Here is a 25,879-nt window from a genome sequence, read left to right on the forward strand (position 1 = left end):
GGGGAAAGAACAAACAGTCAAAGCAAACAGAAAGAAGGAAATTGGAACAAAAAGGCTGGAAAGTCATTTTTTAATGGAAAAAAAAAACAAGGAAAACCAAACTATGTTCGTTGAAAATAGAAATCATGCTGACAAATCATTAGCTAATCAACAAAGCAAAACAAACAAACAAAATAAAAAAGGAAGACTCACTTCTGAACTTACTAATCAGGAATCAAGCAATGATATGCTGAGCACCCAGGAGGGAGAGGTGGAGGATGGAGACTTCAAGGTCATCTTCAGCTAACAGTAAATTACGGGTCAGGCTAGGCTATAGGAGAACCTGTCTTAACAGAGAGAGAGAGGGCCAGGCGTAGGAAAAACACAGAGACATTACTGCCAACCTTACAGAGATAAAAGATATCATAAGAAATAACATATATATACATCCAGGCAGTGGTGGAGCACGCCTTTAATCCCAGCACTTGAGAGGCAGAGGCACTGGATTTCTGTGAGTTCAGACCAGTCTTTTCTACAGAGTGAGTTCCAGAACAGCCGAGACCACATAGAGAAACCCTATCTTAAGACACTTTCCCCCCCAAAAAAGTGGTTACAAAAAATAACATATAATTGTGTGCTAAGAAATGACAATTTAGATGAAATTGACAAATATTTAGAAACTACAGAAACAGACTAAAGAAGAAACAGGACTGAAAAGATAGCTCGGTAGTTAAGAGCACTGGCTGCTCTTTCAGAGACCTGGGTTCAGTTCCCAGCACCCACATAACAGCCCACAACCACCTGGAACTCCAGTCCCAGAGCCTCCAAAGGCACCAGGCAAGCACGTGATGCACAGACACACATGCAGATAAAACTCCCAAACACATAAAATAAAAATAAATAAATAAATATTCTAATGACTTAAAACAATGGGTTGAGTTCATAATTAATAAACAATCAAATAAATAAATAAATAACTACCCCAAAAGAAAAGTCCAAACCCACATTGCTTCATTGGCACATTCTACCAAAAGTTAAAGAACTGAATGTCTTCACCAACTTTCCCAAAAAACAAAGAATATCAACAAATAAAGACATAAACTTCCCAACTTATTATGGATCTTTGATATCAAAACTAGGGACACCACAAGAAGGGCACATCCAATAGGGCCCTAGAGCATGGCGGCTCAAGCCTGTAATCCAGCTGCTCAGGAGGCTGATGCAGGAGGATTGTAAGTCTGAGGTCAGCCTCTGCTACATAATAACTGATACACCAGCCCAAGCTACAAACTAAGATGCTGTCAAAAAAAAAAAAAAAAAGCTAGCAAATTCAAATTGAATCCAAAGACTTAAAAACAGCCATATGCCACAATCAAGTAAAATTTATCTCAGGAATGCAGGTTGGTTTAATAGCCAAAGGAAAAAAATCAATGTGATATATTAATAGAATAAACAACCAAAAATACTCATTACAACAGAAAAAAATTTACAAACACCAATGTCTTTTCACAGTTAAGGAACAAAATTCTCAACATGCGAAGGACAGAATTTCTAATCTAATAACGACTCCTATGAAAAGACCTATAGCTAACAACAACCTTGTGGCAAAAGAGTGCATTTTTTCTCCTAAGGTCAAGAACAAGACAAGGATGTCTGCTTTCACCACTTCTGCTAACACTGTACTAGATGATACAATCAGACAAAGAAAACTAACAAGTTGCCGAGATAGCCAGTGGTTAAGGGTGCACACTGCTCTTGTGAAGACCCGGGATCGGGTCCTTGCACCCATGTCAGACAGCTCATTACCACAGCAGTGAGAGTGTCTGCACAGGACATGCACAATCTCACCCCAACTTTTTCTTAAATTTTACTTAATTTATTTTGTTACTTGGGGTTTGTAGGTATGAGTGCAGGCAGATATGGGTCATGTCATACACGTGGAAGATAAAGGACAACTTTCAGATGTCGGAACTCCTCCCACTGTGGGTCTTCAGTCCCACACAGCAAGGCTTTCACACACTGAGCCATCTCACCTGCACCCAGTCCTAACTATTATAGGATCCAGGAGAAGAGTATGAAACCAGTTCTACTGAGTATGTTTGTGCATGTAAGAATTACAAGTCAAGATACCACACACTTTCCTACTTGATCAGTTGTGGTGTTATGAATAAGAATGGCTCCCATAGGCCCATACGTTTGAATATTCGGCCCACAATTGGTGGAACTGTTTGGGAATGATTGGGAAGTATGGCCTTGATGAAGGAGGTGTGTCACTAGGGTCCAGGCTCCAATACCCAGTGCTCCCTCCCTCTCTCCTCACACTCTCAGATCAAAACGTAAGCTCTCAGTGGTTCTTGATGCCATGACTTTGCTCCCATCATGAACTCAAAGTCACCAAAACTGTGAGAACAAATTAAACATTTTGTTTTATAAACTGCCTTGGTCACTGTGGCTTATCACAGTAAGAGAAAAGTAACCAAGTCACCAGGCTATACTCATTACCTAGAAGTCCATCATCATCCAAGCCTCACAGCTTCAGGAGGTGCCACACCTGACATCCAATGCAATCCAAGAACCAGCCTAAGTACACGGCCCGTCTTCATGTCTCTGGCTCCTCTTCTGATGAGTCTCACCTGCAGACGCTCTGGCCCTGGCACCCAAGCTCCGGCTGCATGCTCTCGAACCAGACCTCTTTTAAGCACCTCAAACCCAGCAGCACACATATAGCTCACAGGCTCAGGAAAGAGCCTTGCAGAGGCCATGGAAGCAAGTGTGAGACCATTTAGTTAAGGAATTCTAGGGTTCCAGATACAGGGGTCAAATACAAAAGAAATGAGACTTCAAGAAGGTATGCTTGAAAGACACAGGGGTCAATATGATCAAAATACATGATATGCATTATGAAGTTTTCAAAGAACTTTAAGAGTTACATTTTAAAAAGATGGTAAGCTCTACCATCTTTTTAAGTCTTACAGACTTCTCCATCCATGAAAAACAACATTAGTTAGAAAAACAAAACAAAGCAACAGTAGGTCTTTCTAAAGTATGTGGTCTAACCCAACCAAAGGCCTTTAAAAAAAAAAAACTGACCAATGCTCCAGGTAGAGTTTTGCTATATTATATTATATTCCCTTTACTTTTTATGCAATTTTGAAATTTTACAGGTTAAAAGATTTTAGTTTTTTAATAGTAAAAGTTTTTTATGGACTAAACACAATGGAAAAAAATCCATACAAAAACCAAGTTAGAAGACTCCTAAGACTCTGGAATTCTGGGTCTTTGTCTTTATAGACATTGAAATTTCCCTGAAGACTAAAATTTTTTTTTTTTGAGACAGGGTTCCTCTGTAGCTTTGGAACCTGTCCTGGAACTTGGTCTTGTAGACCAAGCTGGCCTCGAACTCACAAAAATTCACCTGCCTCTGACTCCCGAGTGCTGGGATTAAAGGCGTGCGCCACCACCGCCCGGCATGACTAGATTTCTTAGAAACTAGAAATTTTGTTAAGTTCTTCAGAGTTGGAATGAATTCTAGGGAAAGAGAAAGAAAAAAATGAGGGGGATGTACAAATTAAAAGAGATTAGAGCATACTGAGAAAATAAATCTAATATGAATTATATTCTAATTATAAATTATAAATCTAATATGAATATGTCAACTGTAAAAAAACTTAATAAGACATGAAAATTTGAATGTGCTTAGATATGTGAAATCAAGCAATCAGTATCAGTTCTGTGTAATGAAATAATTTTTGGATTTTTAGTGCTTTTTTTCGATATTGAATTATTTGTAGCTAAGATGAACTCTAAGGTGGGAGCAGCCCACAATGATTAACACTGGATAATGGTGCAGGCCCCGTTACCAAGAGAAGGCACCTCCAAGGGATGAGTGGAGTATACAGGGATATTATAGAGGTTCCCATAGCTGAGTCCAGCTTCCTACCACTGCAAAGATTTCAGAGCAATAAAAGGGACCCAGAAAACAGACACAAGGAAGCACCTACCTCCTCTCTTCCTGGAAACAGAGAACAAGTCCTTTGATAGATTGGGTTTAATCGTGGAAATAATCTGCCCTGGAAAAGTTCCCTATATTTACCGGTACTAGGGCTTTTTTCTCACTCATTTTGGAGTTGTAAAGTAAATGAAAAAAGCAAGGTCTCTAAGCCCTCATCCTGTTGGAGGAATCCAGAGAACAAAAGTCTCTTTTCTACCCAATGTCCAAAGTCAATGTCCTCAAAATACCGAGCCTAAGCATCCCCAGTTTAAGCATCCAGAGACGACTCGCTCTGTGCCCTAGAAAGATGGTTGTCCTCATCTTCCTCAACACTGGCCTGAAGAATCCTCAGCAGTTTGAGATCAGGGTTCCAGCCGGTTCTGTCCACACTTCCGGACATACTCCTGGGACTGCTGTCTGGGCTGGAAGGAAGCATTCCCAGCATAGTCTCATCCACATCACTCATGTCCTTGTAAGCTGACTCATATATTACAGGACCTAAAAGAAGACCCAACCATTAATAGCATGGGCGTTTCTCCCAAATAACTGTAACAAGAGGCATTTGAGAAAAGACTGGCTCTCCTCAGGACCCTCCAAAGCATAAGGACTGTGCTCATCCCGCCACCCTGCTCCTCCTCGACACAAAGCCAGCCATCCTAGCCAGCGCAGGGTTAGCACTTACTCTCTGGACTGATGGAGTAGTCTGTGTAGTAGGTGTCCGCATCAGATGCCACTGAGTCATCTATGGAAACCTAAACTCATGGGGGTAAGCAGAAGAAATGTAAATCTAGCAAACTAAAGGAACTTTCTCAAAGACATTTTTCTTGGGGAAATTAACATCTAAGGCAGAATAAAGAGCCCCAGGACAGAAATCAAGCCACATTCATTGTTTTCCAGGCCACCTAGATGAAGCCAGGGCCCACTTATCCCCATTTCTAGGAATCAACCAAGGGAAGCTTGCCTCCAGAGGTGGCTGCCCAGAACTGCCAGACTGCTCTCATCAAGAAAATTCACTCCTGGGAATTTATGTAAAATGGTGGTTACTTTAGTCAATAAATGGTATAAGAAGTAACACTTTCTTATGGAGTGTCTAAAAAAATAATCAGTAATTTAAAAAACTGAGAGATGGCTCAGCAGTTAAGAACATATATTGCTCTTGCAGTGTTTAGTCCCCAGCACCCATGTCAGGAAGCAAATAACTATCCACAATTCCAATTCCAGTTCCCAGTGATCTGATATCCTCTTGTAGCCTCTGCAGGCACTGCACATACATAATACACCGCCCCCCGTCTCTGTCTCTCTCTCTCTCTCTCAATAACATAGATATAAAATAAATGTATTTTTAAAATATAGAAAGTGACTAGTCTTTCAATAAGCACTAATAAATTACGTAGAGAGAAATCATAGGCGAGAACACAGGCAACTTGACTAAGAGCCCCCCCTTCCAGGGGTACTGAATGACCTCAAATAAGAGGATGACTGTCCAGTCAACCCAGACTTATTGGAAACCACACATCATGGCTAGGCATGGTGGTATGAGCTTGTGATCATAATCCTCTGGAGGCTGAAGCAGGAAGATCATCAAGTATGAAGACATCCTGGGCTACATAGCAAGATCCCACCTCAAGAAAAAGAGTAACTGAATAGATCCTCTCTGCTTGTACTTTGGTAGTTTGCTACAGCAGGAGAAGATCGAAACTGGGCCGCAGAGGTCTCGGGGCACACTCACGCGCTTCATACTGGCTTTCTTCCCCTCCTCTTCCTGCTCCTTCTGCTTTTGTTTACTTTCCTGTCTTGATGGGATTCTTGGGCCTAGTAACACAAAGTAGGTTCAATCCTCTTCTTATTGGCATTTCATGCCCCACTGCTGGACTTCTAGTTGACCCCTAAAGTAGTTCCCTAGTCAGGACAAGATGAGGCCTTGCTGGTAGATAAAAGGGAGTTAGACCTTCTAAATGTCATTTTTGTCAAGGAGCATCTATTTTTTTATAACTGATGTATAAAAAATAATGTACCTATTTATGAGTTTCCATGTGATGTTTCAAAATATGCATACCCCATATAAAGCCTTCTGAGCTCTGTTTGTGGTCCTATCTACCTAGGTTGTAACCACATCTGCTAGAGATTAAAAGTGAGAATAAAGCATGTTTCAAGAGACTCAGTGCCAGAGGTGGTGAGGCACACAGCACTCAGGAGGCAGAGGCAGATGAGTTCCAGCCCAGCCTGATCTACATATCGAGTTCCAGGCTAGCTGGGACTACACCATTAGAACTTGCCTCAAAAAAAAAAAAAAAAAAAAAAAAAAAAAAAAAGTAGGAAGAGGACTGGAGAGGTGTCTCAGTGGTAAAGAGGATTAGTTGCTTTTCCAGAGGACCCAGGTTCACATCCCAGAATACACAATGAAGTTCATAACCACTAGAAACTCTAATCCCAGAGCATCCAATGTCTTCTTCTGGCTTCCTTGGGCACCACAGCCACAGGGTCCACAGGTACACATGAAAAACACCCATAAACATAAAATAAAATTTAAATTTAAAGAGAGAGACACAAGCCTCTTTGAGGCCATTGCTGGAGAGGCAGGCACCAAATAAAGTCCAATCTCTTTATGACTTCTGACTGAAGCAAGAACCATAGAACTGTCCAAAGAACTGAGACAGAAGTGTAATGTTCAATCTATGCCCATTAAAGGATAAGAAAGTTTATGTTGTACAAGGACATCTCAAAAGTCATCAAAGTGATGAAGCAGTCCAGGATTTCAGAAAGAAATGTATCATCTACACTGAACAAGTAGAGCAGACAAAAGCTGATGACACAATTGTCCATGTGGGCACTTGCCCCCAGCAAGGTGTCAGCACCAGCTGATCAAAGATGGCAAAAAAAATTTTGAGATGAAAAGTCAAGTCTCACCATATAGGGAAAGGAAAGAGCAAATACAAGGGAGGACAATTGGGAAATACAAGAAGAAAGCAATATGTAACTTGCATTCAAAACTGGTCAACAAAGGCGACAGACAACAGAGATATAGAGACCCAGAATTCCTCAAAGAGGTGCAAAGTGGATCCCTGCAATTATCAGCAAAGAAACTGGATCTCTAAGGCAGGCATGGCAGTGCACACCCATCATCTCAGCACCTAGAAGCAACGGAAGAAGGATCAAGAGTCTGAGGTCAACCTGATCTACTAGTGAGTTCCAGGCCAGCTTGGGCTACACAGTGAGAACTTGTCTCAAAAAGAAATCAAGAGGCTGCTATCTCTGTTTCCATTCATTACTATCTCTTGTTTGAGAATGTGACTGCCCTCCTCTGGTGACACCCCAACAGGCCCGTATTAGTTTCTGAATACAGGCCCTGGGGTGTTTCTTTTACGTACACGATTTCACAACCATACCCTGAATGCAACCATCCTCTTTCTCAACCTTCTCTAGATGAACAGCTTCCAAATATTCTGCTAAAACAGAACACTTATCATGCTCCCAAGAGCACTGGTTCTCAGCTAAGCTTCACACTAGCAGCACTGGGAATCTTTAACATACCTGGGTCCCCAATTCCAGAAATTCTAATGTTGGGTTCGGGCTGGGTGTTAAGTTTTAAAAGCTTCTCAGTTGGCATCAGTGTGTAGTCAGGATGGACATACTGACCTAGGACCTAAAGGGCAAATACAGGTGCAGAGAGTCTCTGTAGGACCCCTCTCCATACTCTCCCTTAAATCCCCATAGCCATTCTAAGCAATCATATTAAGCAAGATGTGTTTTCATAGGCTACTCTCAATTCCAGGAATCCTTTCCCCACATCAGTATCCAATTCACACATTGTCTTCTCTGTAAAGTCCATATCAGCTCAGGGAGGACAGCCACTGCTCTGAGACCGTAACTCAGAGAGGAATACCAGTCACCCAAGCAAAACAGCTTGTTGGGAGTATCAGAAAGAAGCACAAAAGGTACCAGAAGATAACTGTGGGAGTGACCATCATGGATATGAACTCACCTGGGAAATATCTCCTCGACCCTGGGCCTCAGCCTGCTCTCCCTCCTACATGAAGGTCAGAACCTTCAGGCTAATGGACAGAGTGACACCAGAGAACAGCAGGATGCAAGGCAAAGCAAGAGGGCAGCACCTTTCTCAGGGACCCCAGATTCCAGAACGAATTCTGAGAATTTGGTTGTTTGCAAAGTAAAGCCAGCAATACACAGTCTGAGCAAGGCAGAACAATCTTACAAGATTCTAGGAGAGTCTTCCTTGGCCTTTCCTACTCTGCATTCAAGCTGAGAAATGTCAGCCAGACAGTGCTCCATGTACCCTTCAGTCGTGTGAGATCAGAGTTCCATAAACAGAGGTACTATTCTGGGTTTCAACATCAACACTGGTTTAAAAAGGCTGCCTGTTGAGTACTGGCTACTGTTGAAACAATCGGTTGACTACCCAGTGAGCCTCAGAACTCTCCAGCTTTTGGTAGGGAAACCAGAGGGCTCTTGAGAGACATGATCTGTCTATGAAACCCTCAAACTTCCAACCCCTCCCACCTCAGCCTGTGATGTACTGGTAGAAGCATATATTACTACACCTGATTCTTGCTCTGAAGAAAATACAACTATAAATCAGCCATCTCTCGAATGCCTGTGTGAAGCAGACATATAGCTAACCTGCTTGTTCGGTTACTATTTAGTTCAAGGATGATTGGGGCAGATTAGTCAGCCAGACTGAGCATTTCCAGAACAATTCTGAATGCCTGACAAAGGCAAGTTTTACAATGACAAAGGCCTGTTTGACTGCTGCCTTAACTATAGCCACCACTTGAGTAAGCAAAGGTAGGGTTATAAAAGTCAACCTGTACATACTATACTCATTCTCCACATCACTCTTGACTTTCTTCTCAGCCTCCTGAAACCAACATAAGGAACTGAATTAGGACTTTTGGAAGCAAAGAAAACTTTTGCAAAAAGAAAGACATCTGGGTAGTAATGTCATATCCACACCCGACAGACAGGGGAGAAAGAACTTAATGACAGCCAGATAGTAATGTCATATCCACACCCAGCAGATAGGGGAGAACCCCTCCTCTCAGTTACCCCTTCCCAGTCCTCGCTGTACCCCCACCCAAGAGACTATACCTGCTACTACTATACCTGCATTTCAGTAGAGGTTTCCACCTTCCTCTGCTGCTGCTTCTGCTGCTTCCTGTAACCTGGTAACCAGAGAGGCCAGCTCAGTCCTCTCCCCGACTGAGAGCCCACACCTGCTAGGCTACCTACTGTGACCTGCCCCACTATGGTACTCTGCTTCCCTGGCCAGGACCAAGCAAGAAGCTGCTCTAAAACTGGAGTCTCCTGAGTTATCCACGTGACCCTGTGTGACTGTGGACCAAGTGACATGAGAGAACACAGTGGCAGTTCAGTGGCTGACGGGAGGATGGTACCTGAAGGTCCTTCGGCTCTCTTCAGGTTGTACTGCAGCTTCCTCAGATGTTCAGGGTACCTCAACGATGGTCTCTGCCAGAAAAAAATCATGTACGAAAAGCTCCTGTGAGGGTCTTTCTCTGCCCCAAGCATGCATTTACCTAGTCTGTAAGCATGCTTTAAAAAAACAGGTGTTTGGCAGCAGCTTTCTACCAAGGTCCAAGGAAGAAAGAAAAGGAGTTGAAAATGGGGTCCAAAAGACCCAGAGACATTGCTCCCCTTGCCCCTCCCTATGTACTGGCTTTCACTCCCATATAATCCAGCCCTCTGCTCTGCAAGGCCTGGGTCCAGAGTTGCAGTGCAGAACAAAGAGAGCAGATAGCCAAATCTTCCTGTCTTGAAGACAGATGGGCATGACTTCCTTGTAGGCCTTCTCCTCTGAGACACCATGGCTCTTACTTGCAGGGTCAGGCGGTGCACAGTTAGATACATCTTAGAAGAGATAGCGCTGTCGGGGCGGGTCTTTTCCAGAGGAAGATTCTTTTTCATCTTGGCCAACTCTATCTTTACCTCAGGACAAGTCATGGTTTTCTCATGTGCCAAAATGCTAAAGGGGACAGAGACATCTAGACAGTCAGCCACTTCCCAGTCGGCTCTTCCCAGAGAATGGAGCTTGAGAGAAAGAAAGGGGGTTTTGAAGAAAGTTCCACTTGGGCTCTAGAAAGGCTTGCATGGGTCTCTCAGTAATATGTCTTCCACTCAATTAAAAGCTAACTCTATACCAGACTCCTATGCTTTATACCACTAACCTCTTACAGCACCCTAAGAACAGATCTCATCATCCTCCTCATTTTGCAGATGAGGAAAGCTAGGCAGAAATGAGCTAAATAAGTTACCAATAATTCACAAAGCCAGTTAAGTTTCAATATGTACTCCAAACTACACATACCATTATACCTCCCAAATGGGCAAATGTCCATAATTAATCAATGAGGGGGAAAAGAGAACAGGAATTCAAATGAGAGTCCACCTAATAGGCTTAGCTTGGAGCCCAGTAGATGGTCAGTGCTTGATGAATGGTGGCAGTGATGAATGTCACCCTGCATGTTAGTAATCCAAAGAAGTAGGGTGGAGCTTGCTCCCTGTTCTCCTCAAAGCACATGGTTCTGCCCTTTTCAACTTCAATAAAGAGCAGCTCTGGCTCTCCTCACTGACTCCATGATACTCACCATTCCTTCAGGAGATCCTGGGGAAGTATGTCGACTTGGGCCAATAGAGGTATGGCTTCTGAACTTAATTCATCAAATAAGTGCACTGGGGAGGGAGGAGGCACAATCACCCCCGGACTTCCTGAGTGTGTTGACGTATACTGCCTTCCAGAGAAATACAGAGATGGCTTGCTTTTCTGGAAGAAATCATGCAAGTCACTCTCTGAAGCATTCTCCTCCCAACATTCCACCCTGATGAATGAAACTCCTCATTTCCAGACTGTGTCAATTGGACTGAATTAAAACAAACAAAAAAAACATTGAGGTGAGGCCGAAGAGATGGTTCAGGGGTTAAGAGCAGTGGCAGCTCTTCCAGAGGTCCTGAGTTCAATTCCAGCAACCACATGGTGGCTTATGACCATCTACAATAGGATCTGATGCCCTCTTCTGGCATGCAGGTGTACACCCTCATACATAAAATATAAACAACTAAAACACCGAGAGCAGCAGGTGACAGGGCTCAGGGGTAAAAACACTTGCTGCACAATCTGGAACCCATGATGGAAAGAGAGAATCGACTCTTAAAAGTTGTCCTCTGATCACACACACACCCTAACAACAACTAATAAAAATGTTAAAAAGATTAGCAAAGCACCCTCTGGGTATGTCTGAAAGGACTCCAGAAACGATTAGACCATGAGGCCACTGATGTCATGAGTGGATTAATCCCTTGATGGGTTCATAATATGATGGCACAATTGGGACGCAGTAAAGGGGAGGTGGAATCTAGCTGGTAGCAATGGGCAACTGGAGACGTGGCCCTAGAGGCTACAGCTTTTCCTAGCCTCTTACTCCCTCTGTTTGCACCCAGTTTGCCAATCATCGAACAGACTTTGCCACATGCTCCTACCAGCCCAATATTCTGCCCAGGCACCTGAGGCCAAGCAACCATCTGCTGTGAGCCCTCTGAAACTCGAGCCAGCATAAGGTTTTCCACCTGTGAAGTTGTTCTCTTGGGTATTTTGGTGACAGCAACAACAACAACAAAATAACACACAGACCTACTTCATCTTTTCCCACCTTCTCTCCTTCATGAAGAACACCCAGTTTCTCCCTTGTTGGGCTTCTAACATGCTGTTACAATGATATAAGGCCAGGATCAATTTGTTTTTCTGAAGAGGCCATTCACTTATCCACTGAACAAACTAACAACAATAATCCAATTAGGTGCCAGACAGAAAATGGGAGTTAGTCAAGAAAGGGCATGGAGCAGGAACTACTTCCAGGGACATAAGATCATATTTACCAGAAAGCCCAGGTCATAATAACTCCTGATCCACAGGAATACTATCCCATCACACTGGGAATTTGCTTCTGACTGGCAGAAATCCCCCTTGATAGCCACTGCTTCCTTCTGTCCTCTCTTCAAATATTTCTTACCTTCCCACAGAGACTAGATAGGGAGGGGTCTGAAGATGTCTGTAGCTACTCCTAAAGAAAGGGTTTCGTTTACAGGTTTTGTTCATTCAGATAAAAGGGGTGAGATGGTGGGGAAACCCGTCAAGTCTACAGCATCATTTCCTAAGGGGCAAAGCATGAAACTCACCTCTCCCAGTTTCTTTCTCTTCTTCTCAAGCCAGCTGGAAAAAGCAGAAGTCTTTTCAACTGAGCTTGAAATAAAAAAACCAGAACTCATTCCCAGACATTTTAAATAGAAGCAATACAGACATTTGTGAATGACAAGCGTGGAGATAGATGGTGGGAAGCTACGCTGTTTTCAGTCTCTTTCATACGACCACCATTCTATCCCAGGCTCACCTACCCCCACGATTTCTTTACATGAAAGAAAAGGAACTTTTATGGCCCTTGGTGACAGCACACATGCACACTCACACGCTCTCTCACACACAATGCATATATAAAGCAAAGGAACTTTTATGGTCCTTGTTGGTGACAGCACACATGCATGCTCACACACTCTCTCACATACACAATGCATATATAAAGAAAAGGAACTTTTATGGCTCTTGTTGGTGACAGCACACATGCACGCTCACACGCTCTCTCACACACACAATGCATATATAAAGAAAAGGAACTTGTTGGTGACAGCACACATACACGCTCACACACTCTCTCACACACACGATGCATATATAAAGAAGGATAATTTGGTCACAAAGTGAAAGTGGAAAAGAAATTCTTAACATTGATATAAATGAGAAATCTATTGTTTTGTTTTTTGCTTTTGTTTTTCTTGAGACAGGGTTTCTTCATGTATCTCTGGCTGTCCTATAGACCAGGTTGGCCTCAAACTCACAGAGATCCACCTGCCTCTGCCTCAGTAGGTTCTGGGATTGCTGTTGTTTTAATTCAGTCACTGAATAAGAATTGAAAACCTCAGTGATTGTCAAAGAAAAGCCAGATACCTTTCCTACAGTTGTCAATGCTAGCAAGCCTTTGGGTCTTCTCTCTGCTTATGCACAAGGCTTATATGCTGCTCATTCTGTATTGATGCCCTAGGCCTCAAGGTTGAGATCAAAATTTCATATGTTTCACTGAGGGTTCTTCAGCTCATTTTTGAGGGAAACCAAAAAAATAAACAAAAACCTAAATGTATTTCTTTTTAGTGAAAGGGGTTTTGTTTGTTTGTTTGTTTGTTTGTTTGTTTGTTTGTTTGTTTTAACATGTACTTATTTCGGAGTTTGGGGCTACACATGCCACAGTGCTCTTGTGGGTATCAGAGGACAGCTGCTAGGAGTCAGTGTCCTTCTACCCATGTGGGTTCCAGGGATCAAGCTCAGGTCATCAGGCTTGGTGGAGAGTGTCCTTACCTGCTAAGTCATCTCATGGGCCCAGCACTTATTTCTTAAACCTCACAAATGAATTTAGCTTCGGGAGAATGGACAGCAAGATGGCTCAGCAGACAGAGATGGTTCAGCAGGTAAAGACACCTGTCACCAAGACTGATGACCTGAGTTTGATCCCTAGAACTCAGATGGTGAAAGGGAAGGAGAGACCCAACTACTGCAAAATAGTCTCTGATTTTTGTAAGACATTCTCTGATTTCTCCAAGAGTATCTTGACATGCTCCCTCCCCCAATTAATAATTTAAAAAAAAAAAAGCGGAAAGTCACGCCCCCAAGCTCAGCTGCTTCAGCAAGCTGTCTTCTAACTGCTGCACCTGTGCCGTGGTACACACGTGCATGCATGTACAAATACAAAAACTAAATATGAATAAACTGGACTTTGTCTTATGTCTTACTTTACTTCAATGTAGAATTTGAAGTAGAGAATTCCCACAGCAGGCATCTCACAGTAACATTATAGCAGAACTCCAGTGTAATAAGAGGCAAAGCAAGCCTGGGCCACCTTCTATGTTTGGCCTGCAGCTGTTTAAAATGAGGTAGCTAACAAGGAGATCAAAAAGGGATCTGCAGAAGATCACAGGGAACTTAAAGAGTATGGGTACTAAGGCCTCAAAGTTTTAGACAAGATGCTCACCTAATGTTTTTCTCCATTTCTTCTGGAACCCAGGTTACCACCATGTTTCTGACATCTTCGGAGAAAGGAAGTTTCACCTCGTTCAAATTCAACACTGAAAGCTAGGAAAGGGTGTGCAATGGTCTGGGATTGAGCACCAGCAGGAGGTTGGGGCCACAGACCAAATGCTATATTGTTATATTCACCAAAACATTTGATGATTCAGAAAATTATTTTTTTAAAAAAAGCTCCTACATCTGATATCAATACAAGTACTTCTCAAAGGGTAGAAGTTTTAAACAATAACATTCCCTGCTTCTGCATGACATTAGTGTAGAATTTAGAAAAACCCATTTCATATGAAGCCATCTGGAGGCAACCCTACAGGGACTTTATTTATTCTGCCACTCCAATGCAAAGACTGGGATTCCCTGTAGGTAAGGCCGTCCACATTTTGGAACCAGGGGCATACTGAGTACAGGTAATCAAGGTTAGTTTAACCCTGTCTATAATTACAGAAATCCATATAAGTTAGCATGTTAATTTCTCCCACCCCTGAGATCGATCACACAGCACTAGGGTTCAAGGAAATCCTATGAATCATCTAGTCCACATTCTGTTTAAGTCTTGCCTTCTGCTCAGAACTGACTGTCTTGGGGAGGTAGAGGCAAGGGTATCTCTGTGAGTTCCAGGCCAGCTTAATATACATAACAAGTTTCAAGCCATCTTGAGCTACATAATGAGACTCTGTCTCAAAAAAAGAAAAAAGAAAAAGAAAAGAGAGAGAGAGGAGCAAGGAGAGAGAAAAAGAGAGAGAACAAGACAGGAAATATCAGAATATTCACCCTATGGGAAGGTAAAGATTATCTGATGCTCTTTTTGACTGCAAAATCTAACATTATTTTTAGTTGGTTTCATTATAACATTTTCATACATGTATATAAAATCCATGTCTAATCATCGATCACAATTTTTAAAGTTGGAGGCATCAGACTAGATGTCCTTAAGGCCCATTTTAAGCATGACATTTCGGCAACCTAAGTTATCTGGATATGAAATAAGAATGTTTACTTAAAAGCTGAAAATGTTCTATATAAGGACAGAGAGAAATCCTCACCTATTCCAAATATTCACAGATCACTCCCATGCGTCTGAGGTTTCTAAAGGCAATGTAGTGTGTGGAGCTGTTAGCAAAGCGCCTAACATACGCTAAAGACAGTTCTTATCCTCCTCATTCCATGATGCTGGGGCTGGAGAGATGACTCAGAGAATAAGACCCAGGTCCAGTTCCTAGCACCCAGTTGGTGGCTTACAACCACCTGTAACTCCAGCTCCAGGGGATCCAAATGCCTTCTTCTGGCTTTGGAAGGCACAGGGCATATATGTGGTACACAGAAATACAGGGACATACACATACAACCATACACAGAGAATAAACATTTTTAAGAAAGAACAATGTCAAGGGCAAAATATTCCTGCTAATAAAGAAAAAAAATGTTGAGGAACAAACTGTGACTTACTTTAGGAGGTCTAGAGCAACTGGTTACACCTTTGTCACGGAAAGCCTTCTGAGACCTGGAAGACATGAGTTCCAAGCATGAAACAGAGTGAAAAAAATAAATAAAATAAAATAAAATAAAATAAAGCTGGGGCTGGAAAGATGGCTCAGCAGTTAATAGCACTGGCTGATCTTTCAGAGGTCATAAATTCAATTCCAAGCAACCACATGGTGGCTCACAACCATCTCTAGTAGGATCTGATAACACCTTCTGGCTTAAGTGTACATACAGACATAACTCATACATAAAATCAATCTTAAAAGAAAGAAAAAGTCAATGGAATAGCAAAGTTTATGCTCTGAATAAAACCCATCCACTTACTATGAAGGCCCAAGATTTACTATTAATCAAATAAACACAGGTACTCCTATACAGATATTGAAGACTGCACTTTACAACTAGATAGCTCACCAGACTCCTGCTAACCATAGAGAAACAGTCAGAGCCAGCGCGACGGCTCAAGGATAGAAGCACTTGCTGTGCAGCCTGGCAACCTGACCTTGGTCCCTGGTCCTCCACACATGCAGTGTCCTCCACACATGCAGTGTCCTCCACACATGCAGTGTCCTCCACACATGCAGTGTCCTCCACACATGCAGTGTCCTCCACACATGCTTGTACACACACATACACACACACACACCAAGCAAATATAATTTCTTTAGGTTTATTAAGGTTGGCTACAGAGTTCCATGCCTTTCATATTAGTAGCTGGGAGGCAGAAACAGATATATCTCTGTGATTCAAGGCTAGCCAGGGCAGCATAGTAAGGCCCTGTCTTAAAAAACACCACACACACACACACACACACAGGCACACAAAAGAGAGACAACCTGTAATGTTTTCATATCATTTGTTCCTTATTTTTTAAGACACCTTAAGTTTATGAATGAAAGAGTAATATGGAAGTATGCAAGCAAAGATTCCGCTCATCCTGATTTATGAGGTCTCATGTGATAGAGACCTTAATTCCCAGTGGCATTTTCTACAGCTCAGCCTTAACTCTGAGCCCACATCATTCCTACTCTATGTTCCAAACTCTCAAAGAATGTCCTCCCCCTCGTAGGCCCCTGCATGCGTTAGTCCTGTAGTTTAGATTTTCTCCCTGCCAGCTTCCCACATACAAGCCTCCCCTTCAATATGCTGCTCTAACTGCAGGGCTGGGGATCAATGCTCTCTGTGCAGATAACAGTGCCCTAGGATGGAAAGTCTTTCCTGGGCTTCCATAGCAGTAGGCAGCAGTCCTTTCAGGACAGCACACTGGACACCCTGGCTTCTGGTGTCTTTGCCTCCCCAGCTAGGATGAGATAAACAAAATCGTGTCATATCCCCAGCAGCAGCCCGATGAGCCCCACTGGAAACACATCTGTCAGCTGCATTGACTAAACACATGATGCTGTGACGCCTGCTTAAATCCAGGGGTGCCAAGAGGACAGAGGGCTGGAGCACATCCATAAACATGGCAGGAACAATCACTGCTGGAAGAATTGGGAAGAATCAGTACTCAGGGAGAATGGTAAGAGGTAAAACTCAACCTTGACAGTGGATCAGGCCATATTTGTTTATTCATCAGAAGCCTGAGCCTCCACTCCATGTCATGTACTGTTGGAGACACAGGAAGGAATAGAATTCTGGCGAGGAATCTATCCTGGGCCCCCTGGAAGGGCAGCCAGTGCTCTTAACCATTAAGTCATCTCTCCAGCCCCCAACACTGACATTTTAATGAAGAGAGACTGTGGGCTGATGTCCCCAAAGTAATATCTATATTTAAAAGTCTATAAATCTGCTGAAGGAATGACTGGGATTGTGAAGAATATGTCACCCTGTAGCACCTGAGACTGTAACAGAGATCTCCCCTGCTGTGTTGTAACCTCTGTGTTTCAAGCCATGGTCACTCATATTTGACTCAAGAATGAACAATCTTATGTTCCTTTTTGTTGTTGTTATTTGAGACAGGATTTCTCTGTGTAGCCCTAGCTGTCCTGGAACTCCCTCTGTAGTCCAGGCTGGCTTCAAACTCACAGAGATCTGCTTCTTGCCTCCTGAGTGCTGGGATTAAGTGTTCCACCACAACTAGCTTGCATTCCCTTTAAAGTGAGAGCTGTGTTTTGTGGCACAAGGCAAGCAAATCAATAAAAAGGCTTCTCAGAGCAGTATGTGAGGCAAAAGAGGCCAAATCAAATGATGGCCATTTATGTTCATGGGAAATTTTAAAAAGGTGCTCACCTCTTTGAAAAAGCAATTCTTACATTCAGACTAGATGACAAGGAAGCGCTAGCTGTAGGAGGATCTAGGGCGATTTCCTCAAACAGGCAACTCTGCCCCCAAAAGGACATCTGGCAATGTATGGATGTATTTTAGGTTGTCGGGCTGCAGGAGAGGTAGTACTGGCCTGCAGAGAGCAGAGCCAGGAATGAAGCTCAATGATAAAGAGCGTAGACCCTAGGAATAGCTATCTCACCAAAGTGAAGCAAACTGTAGGTGATAAGCTGTGGGGTGGGAAGTGTGGAGTATGTGACAGGCAGAAAGGACAATATGGCTGGAACCTACTAAACAAGGAAGAAAGACACATAAGAAGAGGTCCGTCAGGAATGCAGGACCTCCTGTGACAGTATAAGCCACTTCAGGAATTCCATGAAGCAGATCAGAGGGAATGGACTCTAAGGCTGGGAAGACTGCATGGTCAAAGTGCTAGAAACAGAAGTCACCATCAGAAAAGCCAGGCTGACATCAGAGAGTGAGGACCATGAGTAGAGAGGAGTCCAGCAATACAGAGGCTACAACTCTAGAATGACCAGATTTGAAGGAAGGAGTTGAGTGAGGAGATGGGCAAAGCATTAATCTGTGGTCATAATGTGAAAGTGTCAGAGAAGAGGCAGGAGAGCAGACGCCCACACTCAAGTTCATGCAGGAACAGTCTAGGACAGGGGCTGAGGCAGACAGCAAGAACACAGAATGAACAGGTGAAACAGGAGCTGGCTAGTGAGGAGCTCTCTACGGCACCAGACATGCGACATGTCAGGAGCAAAACGATTGCCCCATTAGCAGCTAAGTTGTGCCCCAACACCTAGAATTCATTTGCTGAGTTCCTAGGCCCAGCACTTCAGAGTGTGACTATATTTACAGACAGAACTCTTTAAAGAGATAACTAAAATAAGATGAGGTCCTGTGTTAGGGTCCTTATCCAGTAGGACTAATATGTTTATAAAATGAGAATAGGGTTAAGACACACAAAGAAGACTGAAGGACAAGATGTCATCTCCTAGGGGAGGGACCTAGGGAAAAAAAATAACTAACTCCTTGATCTCGGATGTCTTGCCCTCAGAATTCTGTGACAATGAATTTTGTTAGTCCTACCATTCAGGTAATAGTATTGACATGGGCAAATCAATACAGCCTGGAACTACCCTGCTCCTGGAACACACATGGGACTGTTTTGTTTGGGCTCTCCTTCCTTGTTTTCTACTTACTTAAGTTTGGGTATGTTCCATTTTGCTATTTTGTTTCTGGTAACACTGGGGATCAAACTCAAAGCCTTGAGTTTTATTACTGAGCTACATCTCCAGCCCTTAGTAATTTAACCCCATCATTCCCAGAGTCCTCTGGGTGGATAAGAGAAACACTCACCTGCTGTGGCGCCTGGAGGCTGGTTTCAACAGAGACCGCTCCCGCTCCTTAGGGAAGGGAAATTCTGGTGACTGTCGTAGAGCCACCCTCTTCTTGGTCCACAGGTAGGCATCCGTGATATTGACAATGGTGAGTGTCGGGAGTTTATCTAAGAAAGCAGACCAGAACAAAACACGTAACCTACTGCCTGGAGAAAGGAAAGCAAACAGAAATAGTGTAAGGACTTTGTGAAGAAAACAACAAAGGCTAGTCAACGCACCATCAATCTCCCGGGAAGATTTGCTGGGCGAGTCCAGGATCCTAGGATGGCCCCTCTCAATCCGTCGGAGAGATGCCCAGCATTGTGGATGCTGACAAACTGCTGAGCTGCAGTTGGTTTCGTCCCACTGATCCTCATTTGGCAAGTTCATAGCTATAAATGGTTTAAGACAAAATCCAATCTTGCAGTATTTTAGCCCTCTGGAGAATTAGCAGTCACCCACTTAGGTGTTATTATTTTTATATATTAGACAGCCATGCAATCCAGATCTCATATATATTTATGTGTGTTATATATTTATATCTATATATTTATATGTGTATTATATTAATATATTTTATATATATATATATTAAGTGTGTGTGTCTGTGTGTCTCACACACACACATATGTAACAACAAAGAAAAAGAGGTCATGAATTTGAAAAAGAGAAGGGGGCTTACATGATGAAAGAGTATGGAGGGAGGAAAAGGAAGGGGAAAATGTAATTATATTATGATCTCAAAAAATAAAATAAATTTTTTACATTGTAGGAGCATACATATACATATATGTATATAGATAAAACAAAGAAAAAAGGTCATGAATTTAAAAGAGAACAGGGCTACATGGGAGGTTTGGAGAGGGGAGAGGGAAGGGAAAATGATATAATTATATTGATCTCAAAATTTTTTTTTTAATTTTAGTTTTTTTTATGATTTATTTATCTTTATTTTATGTGCATTGGTGTGAAGGTGTCGGATCCCCTGGAACTGGATTTTCAGACAGTTGTGAGCTGCCATGTGGGTGCTGGGAATTGAACCCGGATCCTCCGGAAGAGCAGTCAGTGCTCTTAACCACTGAGCCATTTCTCCAGCCCCTCAAAAATTTTTTAATTATTTTTGCAAAAACTATAGAAACATTTCTGGGTATGGTGGCCCACACCTTTAGTCCCAGCGCTGGGGAAGCAGAGGTAGGTGGATCTCTGTGAGTTCAAGGCCAGCATGAACTACAGAGTAAGTTCCAGGACAACCAGAGACACACAGAGAAATCCTGTCTCGAAAAAAAACAAACAAACAAAAGCAAAAATTGTAAAAGCATCGAATAAGATACAAATTCCTAAATATGACCATATAGCAAGCACTCAATAAATATCATCAGGCTAGGGAGATGACTCCATAGCAGAGCACTTAGAGGGCAACCCCCAAGTCCATATGAAGTAAGGCTCAGTGCACATCTGTAATCCCACTGCTCCTACTATAAAATAGAAAGCAGATGTTTGAGACTCCTGAGAAGCTTATGGGCTAACTAGCCTGGCATATGATGGTGTCTTAAGGTAAAAGGCAAGACCAACACTAAGGTAGTCCTCTGAACTCCATACCAGCATGGCACAGGAATATTCATACTAACACACATTTAAGGACATTACATTAAACGTACACACAAATGAAATTATACTAAAAATAAGTATTATCAATCCCCTTTTTAAAAAGTTCATGTAGTTTCTACAATTACCTTATTCCTTTTAACATATAATTGCATTTTATTCATCTATTTGTGGGTTCAAGTGCTACAGTGCACATGCAAGCAGGAGCCCATTCTTTCATGAGTCCTGAGACTGCTCAGGTCCTCAGCCTTGGTACAAAGTTTCTTTAACCTCTAAGCCATATCAGTCGTCCCCTTATTCACTTTTTAAGGATACTGTCCATTTCTTCTTCTATTCAACATATTTATTGACTACCAAATATGTGAGAGAACCTGTTTGAGGCATGGAGAACAGCAATAAACAAACTCTCTGTTCTAAACAGCTTGTAATTTAAATCAGAAATAGGAAACTATTGGACTGAGTTGCACCTGGCCTATGACTTATTTAGCTTGGCAGGCATTTTGAGCCAGTATCTTGAAGCTGAAATGGTTCATTATGTGCAGATTTCTGGCTTCTCTTCTAGATCAGCTAAATAGTGGCTGGAACTAAGGCTGCTGAAGTCTTTAAAGCAGGCCTCTTCAAAGAGCAGAGCAGTCCCATTCACATCCTCTTTACCTTGTTGTGGGTTTCTTTTTCTCCCAATAGGAAAATATTTTTTTTTAATTTTTTTGTTTTTGCAATTTTTTTTTTCAAGACAGGGTTTCCCTGTGTTAACAGTCCTAACTGACCTAGAACTAGCTCTTGTAGACCAGGCTGGTCTCAAACTCACAGAGATTCACCTGCCTCTGCCTCCCAAGTGCTGGAAAATATTTCTTTGTAATTATGTCTTCATGAAAAGTGGGAAAACAAGTCTTGGACCATGTTTTAAGAAAAGAAAGAAACAAAGAAAGAAAGCAACAAGAAAGAGAGAGAAAGAGAGCGAGAGAAACCAACATTAGTTCTTAGTAAGAATTTTTCCTGTACTTAATACAATTTTTTTTTTAAGACAGGGTTTCTCTGTAGCTTTGAAGCCTGTCCTGGTACTAGCTCTTGTAGACCAGGCTGGTCTCGAACTCACAGAGATCCGCCTGCCTCTGCCTCCCGAGTACTGGGATTCAAGACGTGTGCCACCACCGCCCGGCATTAATACAAAAATTTTATAACTTAAAACGTCATTGTAAATATAAAACCTCGTAAAATTTTTGATGGGGAATATGTACGCTGAATCACTTAATGAATTAAGAAATACAACTTTAACACGGGCTTTTGAATGAGAATGAGAATATGATGCATTATTCTTACAATCAGATGCTTCTCGCCCTTTCCCTACCGGACCAGTCCAAACTGAACCCCGGAGTCTCATCAGGCGTCTCTCGATATCGCCAGCCTTATAGCTGTTCTAATAAAATAGTTGGCATTAAAAAAAAAAGTTTTAGATAACATTTATCCTTAATACGAGTATCACAAAGATTAAAGAGAAATAAGATTAAAGATGGACATCGGTGTAGTAAAATTGAAAGAAAATCTCCACTGAGTTCCGAGCCAAAAAATAAAAAATAAAAAAGTGTCAGTGGTCAGCGATTCCGAGGGATAAAAGGAGATTCCAAAACACTCTGTTCTAGGGACAAAGCGGAGACAGGGAAAACGCTGCTAGGCTTTGGTTCCGCCCACCTCTCCCAGAGAGGCTCCGCCCTCTCTCCCGGGGCCCCGCCCACCTCTCCGAGAGAGGCCCCGCCCATCTTGCCCGTCCGAGTACGCCCCACAGGCTGTCTGGCCTTCCCCCTTCCACGCTAGGCACCATGCCGCTCCGTTGCCTAGCAGCGGCGCAAGGCACAATGGGAGAATAGACGGAAAACTCAGAAAGACAAATTTAGTTTGGTACGAAAGCTCCAGTGATAGTGACAGTGCGTGGCAAAGAAACGAGCTTAAAGAGGAACGTCAAGGATACGGTCAAAGCTAGCGGGAACCTCAGTGAACCGAAGCCATTGCGACATGGAAAGCTTGGCTACACCGCCGACTTCAGGCGGGGCTGGTGAAGAAGGGAGGCTGTGGTGCGCAAAGCACTGTGGGACACTGGCAACGTGGGGTGGGACGGAAGCCTCCGAGGGTCAGATCTTACCAACGCGGGAAGTCCAGACACCAGAACTGTCTGAAGAGAAGGCCTGAGGCGGAGGAGGCTCGGGCTCCAGCTGGCAATGGCGGAGAGGCCCGAGGACCTAAATCTGCCCAACGCCGTCATTACTAGGATCATCAAGGAAGCGGTGAGCTGCTCGGGCTGGCGAATGGGTCGAGGGCGGACGAGCGAGCAGGAGGTTAACAAGATCCGCGTGTGTGTTTATCTCCACTCTCGCAGCTCCCGGACGGCGTCAACATCTCCAAGGAGGCCCGGAGCGCCATCTCCCGTGCCGCCAGCGTCTTCGTTCTGTATGCCACATCCTGGTGAGTCGAGCAGAAGCAGAAGGAAGGCTCTGCGGAATCTCGTCCCCGGCTTCGTGGCCCCAGTAATTGTTCCCTACTTTAGTAGAGCGAGCACTCCTCCGGTTCTCACAAATTTTGAAGCAGGTTAAACAAGGTTGCCGTAGCTCTTCGTAAGGGGAAGGAATGAACTGAGTCTTGAATCTAAGATAAATACGGATTTTCCCGTCCCACCTCTTGGTGTCTCTTGTTCCCACCCACTCTGACAGCTTCTGAAGGGGCTTTGCTTTTTTCTTCAGTGCGAACAACTTCGCAATGAAAGGGAAGCGCAAGACTCTCAATGCCAGTGATGTGCTGTCAGCCATGGAAGAGATGGAGTTCCAGCGGTTCGTTACACCATTGAAAGAAGCTCTAGAAGGTATCCATCCGCTCTTGGGTTTCTTAAACCACATGAAAGATTATCATCCTTTGTTCCCTGATGACCTTGATTGCAGTAATCTGGCACTGGTCACGACTCCTCTGTTTAGTTGGTACCATCTGAGATATGTGATACGGGCCTGGTTATTCTTTCTATGCCTTCCTTGATTTGCAATAATCTCCTGCTTCCTTGCAGCATACAGGCGGGAACAGAAAGGCAAGAAGGAAGCTTCCGAGCAAAAGAAGAAGGACAAAGACAAAAAAACAGATTCCGAAGAGCAGGACAAGAGCAGGGAGGAAGACGATGAAGATGAAGAAAGATTGGACGAGGAAGAACAGAATGAAGAGGAGGAAGTAGACAACTGAGTGGAGAGTGGGCAGACTGTGGCGCCATGAAAGTGACCACCTGCAATGTTTTCATCTGAAGCCTTTCCCTGCAGGGCAGAGCCATCTTCAGCACAGGTGCCTGAGATCAAAATAAAAACTGACCAGAAAGATCAAAATCAGCTCTTCCAACACTCAGAGAACCTGAATAACAGAAACCTGTTTTGCTGAGTCAGTCTGGAGGTTGTGACTTTCTAGGATAAGGGATTCTGAATGACTAAATAGCTTGATATCGTTTGTTTACTTAAGTATGTGACTGGCTAGTTTTTGATCCCATTTCCCTGCCCCTCCAAAAAAGTAATAACTTCCGTGTTGCCTGCTGTGTTCCGGTTCACAGAGGCCCTAAAGGCTCAGGGGAGAAACGGGGCTTTGAGCACAGTCACCCTGTTTGATTGTACAGTGTTGGCAGTGGGTCAGAATGGTTGCTCTTTAAGAAATGACTAAAAAACTGTAGGAGAATAAGGTAATCTCGTCACTGGATTATAGCATTACTTGTTACTTTTGTTGTCTAGAGTTAATTAGCTTGTAGCCCTTCTTTATTGACTGTAGGTGTTCAGTCTGCTGCGGTGGCTGCACATACATTCTTAAATTCTTAATGTCGATTGTAATCTGTCAAAAAAAAAATGGTGCCAATTCTTAAAAACAGGTGGCTTAATCTTTGGCAGTAACTCAGTGCCTGCACTGTAAGATTTAGTGCTACAGGTTCTCTCTTCATTAGCTCATCTCCCTGGCCTGCGGCTGCTGCTTTTCATTCCCTGAACTCTTGACAAGTTCCAGAATTTATTTCCTCTAGGTCTTTCTGGAAGCCTTACATCTCTCTCCTACCTCTGTTTCCCAGCCCCACTTTCTCCTCCTCTTACTTATTTCATCTTCCAGTCTAAGAACTTTAATAACCTATATAATATCCCAAAGTGCAAGTTCCTCAGATTCCTTAGTCCTCCTCCCTGAAATGCCACATGTGATGGTGCTCGGGAATCTAACACCAGAGCCACCGCCGCTGTGGCTTTGGAAGTGTTTGCTGGCCTTTCCTTTCTCCCTATTCAGTGCTCCAAGCACTTTTTTGTCTTAGCTGAGAACTTGAGGTTGACAAGTAATGTAACATAGCTGGATACTGTGAGCTGGGTGAGTGGTTACAGTGAAGACTATTGAAAGTGACTGGGATTGCTGAGACGATTTTAATGCTTTATACAAATAAAGAACATTTTTGTTTAAAATGATGATTCATACAGTGTGCTTTTGGAAAGGACCCATCTCTCTCTCTCTCTCTCTCTCTCTCTCGCACACGAGCGCGCACACACACATAGACAAAGAAGCACAGAACCCTAGAACCCTGTACCCCTGGATCACCAGCAGATGAGTGAGCATGACCACAGCCAACATTTTCCGAGAGTCTCTTGGTTACTCTGTACATGTCACTAGCTCCTACGTCTTAAGCTCTTTATGTGTCTAGCATTTTTCTAAGTGCTTTCAGGTATTTTTGTTTGTTTGTTTGCTTGTTTGCCTTGACTGTTCCAAACTCTGGTGGCTCTGTAGACCAGGCCAGGCAGGCCTTGAACTCACAGAACTTTGCCTCTGTGCTCCAGTGCCTCTGTGCCAGTGCTGGGATTAAAGGCTTGATCCACCACCACCTAGCCAGGTATTAATTCTTAACTCCTATCAAGTAGCATTTCTGTTACCTCTGTTAGGTCTTAACCACAACTCTATATTGTTCTTAAGTCAACTTTATAAATCAAATTTCACAAAGAACCCAATGGTCATTTAATATCCTTTCTTCATTCCCAA

The 25,879-nt window shown here is 43.1% G+C and overlaps 2 protein-coding genes across 8 annotated transcripts; one reads left to right on the top strand and one right to left on the bottom strand.

Annotated features, from left to right (window-relative positions):
* Nucleotides 1-1,343: 1,343 nt before the first annotated feature.
* On the bottom strand, nt 1,344-23,138 carry C3H9orf43 (chromosome 3 C9orf43 homolog). Of its 7 annotated transcripts, none has more exons than XM_085686094.2 (15): nt 22,849-22,941; nt 22,184-22,280; nt 19,498-19,650; nt 19,239-19,386; nt 15,573-15,627; nt 14,074-14,174; nt 12,176-12,209; nt 10,591-10,766; nt 9,821-9,968; nt 9,382-9,454; nt 9,092-9,150; nt 8,804-8,846; nt 5,700-5,782; nt 4,653-4,722; nt 1,344-4,468 (listed from the first exon to the last, which is right to left on the bottom strand). In XM_085686094.2, exons 1-15 carry the CDS (start codon nt 22,873-22,875, stop codon nt 4,239-4,241), a joined length of 1,497 nt encoding a protein of 498 aa, XP_085542220.1. In that variant the 5' UTR covers nt 22,876-22,941; the 3' UTR covers nt 1,344-4,238. The 7 variants fall into 7 exon arrangements, with proteins under 7 accessions (XP_085542220.1, XP_085542219.1, XP_048314820.1 ...); XM_085686093.2 differs by having other exon boundaries at nt 12,176-12,239; XM_048458863.3 differs by having other exon boundaries at nt 12,176-12,239; nt 22,830-22,938.
* Nucleotides 23,001-25,314, top strand: Pole3 (DNA polymerase epsilon 3, accessory subunit). The gene is made up of 4 exons (XM_087904969.1): nt 23,001-23,142; nt 23,235-23,320; nt 23,596-23,714; nt 23,910-25,314. Exons 1-4 carry the CDS (start codon nt 23,077-23,079, stop codon nt 24,077-24,079), a joined length of 441 nt encoding a protein of 146 aa, XP_087761095.1. The 5' UTR covers nt 23,001-23,076; the 3' UTR covers nt 24,080-25,314.
* Nucleotides 25,315-25,879: the final 565 nt, after the last annotated feature.

This window comes from Myodes glareolus, chromosome 3 (genome assembly GCF_982192425.1).
Source record: "Myodes glareolus chromosome 3, mMyoGla1.1, whole genome shotgun sequence".
Taxonomy (NCBI): domain Eukaryota; kingdom Metazoa; phylum Chordata; class Mammalia; order Rodentia; family Cricetidae; genus Myodes; species Myodes glareolus.

What these genes read in the sequence shown, in the direction of transcription:
- Pole3 (XM_087904969.1), top strand. Translation starts at nt 23,077, where the DNA reads ATGGCGGAGAGGCCCGAGGACCTAAATCTGCCCAACGCCGTCATTACT. An exon ending in CTAGGATCATCAAGGAAGCG is followed by an intron (nt 23,143 to 23,234) that starts GTGAGCTGCTCG and finishes CCACTCTCGCAG; the next exon opens with CTCCCGGACGGCGTCAACAT. An exon ending in GTTCTGTATGCCACATCCTG is followed by an intron (nt 23,321 to 23,595) that starts GTGAGTCGAGCA and finishes TTTTTTCTTCAG; the next exon opens with TGCGAACAACTTCGCAATGA.
- C3H9orf43 (XM_085686093.2), bottom strand. Translation starts at nt 22,875, where the DNA reads ATGTCGCAATGGCTTCGGTTCACTGAG. An exon ending in ATCTTCCCGGGAGATTGATG is followed by an intron (nt 19,387 to 19,497) that starts GTGCGTTGACTA and finishes CTGCTTTCTTAG; the next exon opens with ATAAACTCCCGACACTCACC. An exon ending in TGCACCGCCTGACCCTGCAA is followed by an intron (nt 9,455 to 9,820) that starts GTAAGAGCCATG and finishes TTTTTCTGGCAG; the next exon opens with AGACCATCGTTGAGGTACCC.